This window comes from Magnolia sinica, chromosome 11 (genome assembly GCF_029962835.1).
Source record: "Magnolia sinica isolate HGM2019 chromosome 11, MsV1, whole genome shotgun sequence".
NCBI classification, from domain to species: domain Eukaryota; kingdom Viridiplantae; phylum Streptophyta; class Magnoliopsida; order Magnoliales; family Magnoliaceae; genus Magnolia; species Magnolia sinica.
The window spans coordinates 6,739,071-6,749,383 of NC_080583.1; the positions used below are offsets into that span (position 1 = coordinate 6,739,071).

General features: G+C 42.5%; 1 protein-coding gene across 2 annotated transcripts; it reads left to right on the forward strand.

Moving 5' to 3' along the window:
* Nucleotides 1-1,458: 1,458 nt before the first annotated feature.
* Nucleotides 1,459-10,095, forward strand: LOC131218692 (cytochrome c oxidase assembly protein COX11, mitochondrial). 2 transcript variants are annotated; one of them, XM_058213390.1, is made up of 8 exons: nt 1,459-1,618; nt 3,232-3,332; nt 3,456-3,795; nt 3,992-4,044; nt 6,078-6,150; nt 6,243-6,347; nt 9,199-9,279; nt 9,364-10,095. In XM_058213390.1, the coding sequence occupies exons 2-8, from the start codon at nt 3,250-3,252 to the stop codon at nt 9,463-9,465; spliced, it is 837 nt and encodes a 278-aa protein (XP_058069373.1). In that variant the 5' UTR covers nt 1,459-1,618; nt 3,232-3,249; the 3' UTR covers nt 9,466-10,095. The 2 variants fall into 2 exon arrangements, with proteins under 2 accessions (XP_058069373.1, XP_058069374.1); XM_058213391.1 differs by lacking the exons at nt 1,459-1,618; nt 3,232-3,332 and having other exon boundaries at nt 3,656-3,795; nt 3,976-4,044.
* The last annotated feature ends 218 nt before the right edge of the window (nt 10,096-10,313 follow it).

Here is a 10,313-nt window from a genome sequence, read left to right on the forward strand (position 1 = left end):
CTGGCAAAAAACGCACCGGATACTAAACTGCTCATGAAATGACAAGAATGCCCTCATCTATTCATTTAGAATAGGAAATCGCTCGTGACTACAGCTAGGGGCGTGCCTACAACTTCTTTCGTGAAAAACTTCTAGTGCATGAGATCCACACCGTCCATCAGGTGATCCACCTATTATTTGACCTTGATCGCTAACATCATACCGATCCAAAATTCATATGGGCCAGCTTTACCTGGGAAACAGTGTAAAATCACGACTAAAAACCTCGTGTGGCCCACCTAAGTTTCGCAGCACAGCAATTTTCGGAACTAGTTTCATCCAGGTGATTCGCGTCGGATGAACGGATTCGATGCATAGATAAACTATGGGGCGTCCCATCCAAAATCTTCCCTGTGGTGTGGCCCACATTAGTTTTCTAACAGCCTGATTTTTGGCTTCTACTGTGAAGATGAGGCACCACGTCTGATGGACGGATTGGATCTCATGTAAGCTATCCCTTATGTTCGGGTTGGTTTGTGGTAGGCACTAGGCGTGTACCTATGTGGGCCTACGCATGGTCAGGCCATCGAGGTGCTTTTTGGGCTCCATAATGATGCAAGTGTATTATCCACTCCGTCCATCCATTTTAAAAGATTATTTTATAGTAATTGAAGGAAAATTAATTCTATTCAAATCTGAGGTGGGCCACAGCACAGGAAAACAGTGGTGATTGAACGCCCACCATTAAAAACTTCCTGTGGTCCACCTGAGATTTTAACCAGCCTCGTTTTTGGGATAATTACATAAAATGATCTGTAAAAATATAATGATGGCGTGGATAAAGTACATACATCATTGTGGGCCCACAGACCACAGACCAGGGATGCGGTTTGGCTAGTGACGCTGCCATCAGCCAGGTGGCTTGTGGTCGGTGCTATGTGGACTCCACCATGATTTATGTGTTTTATCCATGCCGTTCATTCATTTTGAAAGATAAATTTATGCCTTAAAACAAAATATTATATAAATATAAATTTCATGTGGACTACACCATGGGAAAACAGTAGTGATTGCATGTCCACCGTTAAAAAACTCCTAGGGCCCACTGTAATGGTTATTTGACATCTAACCTATTGATTAGGTCATAAATATTTGGATGAAGGGAATATATATATATATATATATATATATATATATATAGCAGCTTGATCCAAAACTTTTGTGGCCCCAAAAAGTTTTTAATGGTGGGCGTTCAATCAACACAGTGCGGTCTACTTGAGATTTGGATCAACCTCATTTTTGGGCTTGTACCATAAAATGATCTGGAATAATGGGTGGACGGCATGGATGAAACACATACATTATGGTGGGTCCCACAGAGCACTGATCACTAGCGATTGGCCAGTGGCAGGGTCAGTGGCGAATCCGTTTCCACAGACCAGTAGCCACGTCGGTGATGTCAGGCTGTACCAGCTCCCCCCTTCTTCTCTCAACGATCAACCCCTACAGCAGTCGCCAAAAAAGAAACAGAAAAAGGGTAAAAACCTAGCTCAACCCCAACACGTCGGAAGCCATGGATTCGTCGATTCCGAGCAAGAATCCTCGACATGCTCATGTTTGAGATCAAACGGGAAAGAAGGTTAGGTTTTTTTTTTTTATATAAAATAATTTTCTTCGGATTTACTTAGAAAAAAAAATCAGTAGTTCTCTCTCTCGGTCTGTGTGTGTGTGTGTGTGTGTGTGTGTGTGTGTGTGTGTGTGTGTGTCATGGATCATTGTCTGGATCGTCCTATCTGGAACGGAACGGGACAATCTACTGTCTGGATTGCATGATTCGGAACGGAAAACGTTAGGGAGAGGGGTGTGATCCGGGTAACCTTGGGGTGGATCCTAACCGTCCACCTAGTGGGTCCTCTGTGTGGATGGTATCTAAGGTTGAATTCGGAGTGACCACACTATCCTAGCAAAATGGCTGGCTTTAAATGGAGGGTAGAATGAAATGGTTGATGGGAATTATTCAGTAGGAAGATTTGATGGATTGGATCATCTTCTCGGTGTGATTTCGACTGTTGCCCATGTATGGACTGGACGCGGATCTGCCATGTGTCAGGTATTTGCTGGATTGGATCATCTGATCGGGAGCGGAATCTGGGTCATTCAAGTGGGAGGGGTGTCATCCTTGTAAGTTGGTCCTATCCATGTATGGTCCAAGGTTGAATTCAGATTCATCACACTGTCATAGCCAAACAGTGGCCTTTAAATGGAGGGTAGAATGAAATGGCAAATGGGAACTATTTTAGTAGGGAGATTTGATGGCTAGGATCATCTTCTCAGTGTGATTTCGAGGGTTGGCCGTGTATGGACAGGATGCTATTTGCCATGCATCAGGTTTGGCTGGATTGGATCATCCGATCAGGAATAGAACAGAATGACCCATGGTCTGGATGGTTTGAGTGGGAGTTGTGCGCTGCCATCATGGTAAGTGGGTCCTAACCATGGATGGTCCAAGGTTGAATTCAGGTTGACCACACTGTCCTTGCCAAACGGTGGTGTTCCAATGGAGGGTAGAATCAAATGATTAATGGAAGATTTGGGCTGTTGATTTTGAGCAGTGGAAGATTTTACAGGTGACAAGGAAGATGGCTTTGACATGGCATAAATGCAGGACATCTGATCCTTGCGTTGTGTGGGCCTCTGAGTGTAGGTGACGTGGCCAAAAATAGGCTTGTCAGTTGGCCACACGTGCCTTGAATGGTTGTGATTAGCAAAATATAGATAAGGGCATCTGATTGTCATTAAACTATATTCCTTGGATTTGTGTAGCTGACCACAATTAGATGGGATAAAGTTTTGATGATAATGACAATGACATTAACCAGACTCGATATCTTATGTTTATCGCGTACTATACCAGCTGACATTTGTGATTAACTTGTTGATTGTAATCAACCTTTGTAATAGATTATTATATAGCGCTTGATTGTAACCAACCTATGTAATAATCTAATGCATTGTGCCTGTGGGAGTTTTATGCTCTCATTGCCGGTCCCTAGCACGGATAAAGGTTGCGTCATTGTGCCTCTCTCTCTCTCTCTCTCTCTCTCTCTCTCTTTCTTCTTTTCTTTCTTTTTTCCTGATTTCATCTTGCTGATGTATCAATGGCTCTGATTGACATTTGCGACATTTCTTTCTTTTTATGATTGTTCCACACCCATGTTCTCACATGTTGTTGGATGTTCCTCTCATTTCTAGGTTTTCCATCTCTGCAACATGTTTTGGACTAGGGTTTCCAAGAATATTGACCTCTTTCCCTCTCTAAATCAATTGCAATCCCTTCTTCCCTACTTGAGCAGGTACCAATCTTTTCCGTAATTGGTCTGCAAACGTTTGAGTTTTATTTTATTTATTTATTTATTATGAATAAGAATGCTATGTAAGTACACGATCTTCAAAGTCACTGTCTTTGCTTGCCGCAGACAAGTTGCAGAAGCTTCTAAAGGTGGTGGGATTCCTAATTTTGCACGAAATTCAGATTTTCAACTACAGGGCTTTTTCCTGCGCAATGAATATAGCACGTTACCGTATGTTAAATGGTGCCGGTTTTCATCGCCTGGTGTGCGGAGGTTTGAAGGATCTTCATTCGGTTTACGGCGAGGCTATGTTTCTCAAACCGCTCGAGAACGGAGCTCGCAAACCACTTTCCTATATCTGATGGGACTGGTTTGTGCTATGGTGGGCTGTACGTATGCTGCTGTCCCTCTCTATAGGAGGTTTTGCCAGGCCACTGGATATGGCGGCACTGTTCAGCGACGGGAGGTGAGATGAGAATTTATGTCTTTGCTTGTAAAAGAACTGTATTGTGACTGGTTGCTTAGTTGCCTTAGCTCTTAATTGCAGCTTTCTACTTCAGAAACTCGTTAAATTGCTGCTTTGATGTAAAATTGCCATGTTAGTACTTTCATTTTCTCTGAATCATCGTTCATCACTTGTGACAAGGCCTGAGTCTCTGCAGAGTGTGGAGGAAAAGATTGCTCGACATGCTCAAGATGGAACTACCACTTCAAGGTATGGTTATGTCCTGAAACAATGCACTCTCTTCCTTCATTTCCATTTTTCAATAGATATTTTTCTCTTATCATGGCACGGAGGGTATAGAGAAAACAAGCAAAAGGGTTTGGAGGCTGAGTATGCTAGTGGGCTTACGGGCATTATGGCTAGAAAGAAATGATCAATGATGTTTCAAAAACAAAAAAGGGGAGATTAATAGATGTTTTTAGGCTAAACTCTTTGTAATGGAGTGGGTGCCGGGGTCCAATATCCTGTCCCATCTCCCGGTGGGGTAGAAATAGTTTTGTTTCTTTTCTTGTATATGATGTATATTTGTTTATAGTGGCTGTGGCTCTTTAACGGATTTTTTTTGTTTAGAAAAAAAAAAAATACATAGTATGTATCTGTGCATTGGTGAATGAATATCTTTGATGTTGTATCACTCATAGGCAATCTTATGTCCTCTTTGTTGTTCAGTATTGAAATCACTTCTCAAAATTTGGAGGCTCTCTCTCTCTCTCTCTCTCTCTCTCTCTCAAGAAAGTAACCTTCTTCTCCCCTTAGTTTCATATTTTTGCAACATAGAAATTACAATTGAGAGGACACTAACCTTAAAGCTCCTTGGAAATCTAGACTGCCCTTCTAATCTAATAGAACACCTTAAACGTCTCCCTTTCATCCATCTTTCTGTAAGAAAAGGACTTTCTACTTACCTTTGTGGTTCCCGTAGTTTAGGAAACCAATACTAGCTAAACATATGAATTAAATTTCCTTAATTAGGGGGGACAAAATCTGACCAATTTCCACTAAAATCTTTGTAAATGGCTTAATACTGCTTTCCAAAAGAACAGTAAAGGCCCTACCTTCAATAGTGTGTAAAAGGCTTTTGCTACTTAATGCAGCATCTTAGCTATGCTCAGATACTTGTATATGCTCAGCATATTATGTCAGATATGCCTGCTTTGGGCTGGATTTGGGCTGAGGCTATAACTGCTTGGTGGCTGATCTCGGGGATGAGTTTTGAGACCTGATGACCAATCAAGTTGGGTTTGGTTATGCATTAAAGGCCCGACATGGCAGCCCAGCAAAATCTGATTTATTTAACATTGTTAGACTGGGTACTTGGGTAGCTGGCTGGGCCGGGGATGGACCTAGATGCTTTTGTAGTGGGATATGCCTGGGTATCAAGCTCACTGTTTGGGTTTGGACGAGCCATGGCCCATTTACACCACTAGTGTTGGACACAATACAGTATTGATGATGAATGCTCAAAGTATTTATTTTATTTCTCAATCCTAACAATTTCCTGTCTTCAACATGGTATACAAAAACAGTTACATAATGGTCGATATGTAACAGTAACAGCCGTAACAGGAAAAACTGCCTATAATGGCCCGGTAACGGACCCCTAACTGTCCTGTAACGGCCTCGAAACAGGTTTTTCCAAATGAAGATAAAAAAGACCGTAACGGCCGTTATAGGGGCTGTAGCAACCATAATGGCCCATATCGTAACAGTAACAGTGTGGGCATTATGGCCACCGTTACCATTATGGAAAGCCTTGGTCTTCAATCAGTTTATTTAAAGATTGTTCCATAACATCTTATTGCTAAAACCCGGGAGGCATTAATAGTTCCGTTAAAACTTCGCATGCTAGAAACGCTAAAAATCAATACCTTGTCTGCTAAAACTAAAAGCTAATAGAATGGATCGTTTGCTTGAAGTAGAAGTCATTAAATGAAGCAGAATAGCATGTTACAAATCCTTTTTTCTGTCCATGTCCTTTTAACACGCAAGGAATTGAATCCCCATTCACAAATGTGTGTCTATATTGGTATGTGTGCCTTTGTTATCATTATTTGATAGGTAAGTATGGGCTTGAACCCCCGACCTCAATGCAGAAACACACTCCATCTACCATGGCTCAAACTCATATATGTATCTGGGTATCTTTTGAATGTGTATTTTATTTGATCGTTTTTAGTTTGGTCCATGTTCCTCGGTTTAGAGGTCGTGGCATCTCTATTTAGCCCGCAGTGTTTCACTTTCAGGGAGCTTGTAGTACAGTTCAATGCTGATGTTGCTGATGGGATGCCATGGAAGTTTGTTCCTACACAAAGAGAGGTGCTCTTTTCTATGGGGGCATTTGACATTTATTCAACATGCTCTCAATGTAATTGATTGCTCTTGTGTAACAGCTTCTGGTTTATCTGTAGGTCAGAGTCAAACCAGGAGAAAGCACTCTTGCATTTTACACCGCTGAGAATCGCAGTTCAACTCCTATAACTGGTGTATCTACATACAATGTTACCCCAATGAAGGTACTGAATTCCTGCTCTTTACAGGGTGTATTGGAAGTTACAAGATGATCCCTCACTTTGTATTTTAGATGGACTGTGTGGCGCCTTGGGCTTGGTTTTAGAGGCATGATGCATAAAGTTCCCACTGCAGACGTACAAAAATAACTTGTTGAAGCCTTTGTCTGGAAATATGGCCCAATATTTTGTTAAAATTTAAAAAATTGCCTGAATCTTCTCTTAGCTGATTGGTGCCATCGTGGCACTTGCATGTGTCAGTTGGATGATTGCTTGCATCCCAGGTGTCTGCTTCATAATTCATATGAAATCCCTAATTGCCTGAATCTTCTCTTAGCTGATTGGTACCATCAAGACTCATTATCTTGATCCCTGCAACTTCCAATTGTCATTTAAATTTTTTTTTTTTTTTAGTTTTTAGTTCAGTTTTGAGTAGGGATTTTTACTGCGAAGTTCATCAAGAATTCTGATTGTACCAAACATCCCTTGTCCATTTCTTTACTAAAAAATGGCAATGTCGAGCATTGTGGGGCCCACGTGGTGTGTGCATGACACCCAACCTATCCAACAGGTGCATGCAGCCCACCGTGATTATTTGAGATACCAAAATCAGGCCAATCCAATCAACAGGTAGGCCACACCACACAATGTACACCACCCCAAAACCTTGAAAAGCATACGTGGCACACCTGATGGTTGGATCAGCTTGATGTTTGGTTTGCCTGACCACCATGATAGGATGCACCTGTCTGGACAAGTTGGATGTCACACAGACACCGCGTGGGCCCCACCATGCTGGATCTCACCACTTTCTAGAGAAAAAGATAGATGAGGCACATTGGTAATTTCAGCCCCCGAAAAGCACTTACTGGGGCTTTCAATTAGCCAAGGCATTGTTTGGTAAAATCAGAATTCTTGAGGAACTTCAAAGGTAAAAAATCCCTCTGGAGTATCCTGCCATAGAGGTTGGCTATCCCCACATGCACCTTTTCTCGCAGCACATGCGCCAACCTGGAAAGTGTGTGGGACATCTGAGCGATGCATAAGGTAGCCCATTGCTTGTAGCTGAACTGTGGAGGAAATCAAGTCGGTCTACTTATCAGGTAGGCCACCCACACAAATAGGATGGACAGCTTAAAACAAACCTGCCAGTGGTCCACTTTCAATGTGCATATGAGATCCCACTGATAATTTGGACTGTCCTGATTTTTGGGCCTGGAGAATGCTCATGATAATAAAACACTCAGACAGGTGAGGTTAGCGCATGAGTGGCATGTAAAGGTGCAAGAGGGAAGCAAGGTATCAGTCCAAATCCTTGGATGGTCTACACTGCTGTTATTCCCATGTGAGGACTGCTCGATTCCCTTCTGTTTACTGTGTGCGCTGTTATCTATGTTCCTTTTTGGTGCACGAAAGAGACCTAGGGCGGTTGCTGTTGTCTACATTCCATTTTTATGCATGAAGAGTGCTTTTAGGATGGATGGATGGTGCACTTTCCAATTGAATAGCAATAATGTGGGAATGACAAATTTTTAATTGTGTTAATAAGAATTGGACAGCATCACAGTTAGGGGTGCAACTCAAGCATGTTGGGGGTCAACCCGGGCCCTACCTGACCTCAAGAGGACCCAACCCACAACCCGAGGTGCCCAACCTGAACTCAACCTGAATTCCAAGATGACCCGACCCTAATACATGGGATTATTCCCAAACCAACCTAACCCGACCCAAATTTGCTTTACCTGAACCCAACCCAAATTCAAATTGGGTTGGCATTTTTCAACCAGAACCCAAACAAAGGACTTTGACAACTAAACCCAACTTGACTCAAAACTCGTGGGTCAGTCGGGTTCAGGTTGACCCTAACCCAAATTGCAAACATAATCACAGTCACATGACTTCCAAGTTGGAATTTGAAGCAAGGTATTCCGTAACAATAACGGTGGCTGTAACGGCTACCACCCTTACCTATACGATATGGGGTGTAATGGCAGTTACAGATGTTGTAAAGGTCGTTATGGTCTCTCTCTGAAAAAAAAAAAAGTCGAAAAACTTATATTGGCCCCGTAATGGACCATTACGGGGCCATTACAGCCTTTATGGGGCGCATAACGAGCCGTTACTGGTCATTTTCTCCGTAACGTCCATTACAGTCCTTACGACCCCGTAATGTGTAACGGTTCCACCGTTACCTTTACGTAACGGCCTTTACGGCATACCATGATTGGAAGGACTTGGAAGGAATGTAACCGAGAGTCTTTGTCACTGTCAATGTTAGAAAACATAATTACAATCTGCTCATTCCCTCTTGTTTGAGTTAAACTGTTCATGATTCAACTCACTTGGTGCATCCAAACGCTCCGATAATCTCCCCTTGTCATGTTTTTTTCCTCTTACTTTTGGACATTCATTACTAAGACGCCTGTTTGGATAGGAGGTATCCAAAATGTGGATATGGAAAACCGTGAAAAAGAATTCACAGCTGTTTGTTTTGCAACTAAATTTTCCATGGAAATCGATTTGTTTTTCCTTTTCCATTGTTTGAATCGCAATTGTTTTTAGAAGGCAAAAGGACCCCTCTGTTGTTGGTTGGTGTCTCCACTTCCCAGTAAACAGAGGAAGTGCCTGTGATTTGAGAGACATCAATTCACTCCTCCAGGAAAAAGCATGATAATGGCAATCAATTCCACACCACTTTTGTTAATACTAACAGCTGAAAACACAATATCCATGGAAATGGTTTTCATCTCAAACCCTTCCCAGCTTTCCAAACAGCCTCAATCTCCCGGTTGAGTATGGAAGGAGACTGATCAGGTTGGTTCTTCTTTGTTTGTTTTTCCCATTCTCTTTTTCTCAGGCTGCAGTCTACTTCAATAAAATACAGTGCTTCTGCTTCGAGGAGCAGCGCCTTCTTCCGGGCGAGCAGATTGACATGCCGGTTAGTATTGTTCTCCTTCTCTGCTTCAGATACCAACTTGATCATCTCCTCATTCGAGGCTGATAGTGCAGATACAATCTGCAGGTGTTTTTCTACATTGACCCCGAATTCGAGACCGACCCAAGAATGGATGGCATCAACAACTTGATCTTGTCATACACATTTTTCAAGGTCGGTGAGGAATAGGCTGTTTTCGCAGGGAGAGTTGCTCTTTGCTCTGGCATTTTACAACGATCCAGACATATGCAGAGAGTCGTTGCACACACAGCATGCATGCATCTCAACCTGAATTGTACAAATCATGGGCCCCATTGCTGGTGGGAAATTATCCAAAAATGCTGCCTAAATGGATTATTGCAGCTGTCCCATTGCTGGCCATCATGGCAGTCCAACGGTCCAAATTCAACAAACAGATATTAAGTAATTGGAGGTTAAATGATCTAGTCAACGCGATTTTGGGTCTATTCCTCATCTGAAGTGGGGCCCATCATTTGTACAATTAAGATCAGGCGCATGCATCCCTTGCATGGTGGCTCTGTGCATGCATCTGGATAGCCATTCATCGCCACAGGGGCATCTATGTTTTTCCTATTTTGACTGAAGCTGCCAAACTCAAGAGCCGTCACCTTCGATGGGTGAGTCATATTTTCTGTCCCCAGTTATTCCATCTCTCCTACTATTTCGTGACGGAAGCATCTGCTACGTTGCTTCTGCTTGTCATTATAGAAGATCAACGATTGAAAATTCTTCTGGGATTCACTAGACTACAGCATCAACTTCCAGAGACATCGTAATTTCCATTCTGTTACTCTATCACCCGTGGTTGTTGGGATGCACCTGAATCACTGAGTCAGTGGTGACTTGTCGTATTGAATGGCATTGCATCAGACCATTTCTGAGTCGACTCTGATGAGTCACATCAGACTCAGATGAGTCCTAAGACCCATCTGAGTCAAGAGGTGCGTCGACTATGGAAATTGGATGTGAGTCGTCAGATGATTGGTCCAATATCTGTGAGGCCCATAACCTTTTTC

What these genes read in the sequence shown, in the direction of transcription:
- LOC131218692 (XM_058213390.1), top strand. Translation starts at nt 3,250, where the DNA reads ATGTTTTGGACTAGGGTTTCCAAGAATATTGACCTCTTTCCCTCTCTA. An exon ending in CTTCTTCCCTACTTGAGCAG is followed by an intron (nt 3,333 to 3,455) that starts GTACCAATCTTT and finishes TGCTTGCCGCAG; the next exon opens with ACAAGTTGCAGAAGCTTCTA. An exon ending in GATGGAACTACCACTTCAAG is followed by an intron (nt 4,045 to 6,077) that starts GTATGGTTATGT and finishes TTTCACTTTCAG; the next exon opens with GGAGCTTGTAGTACAGTTCA.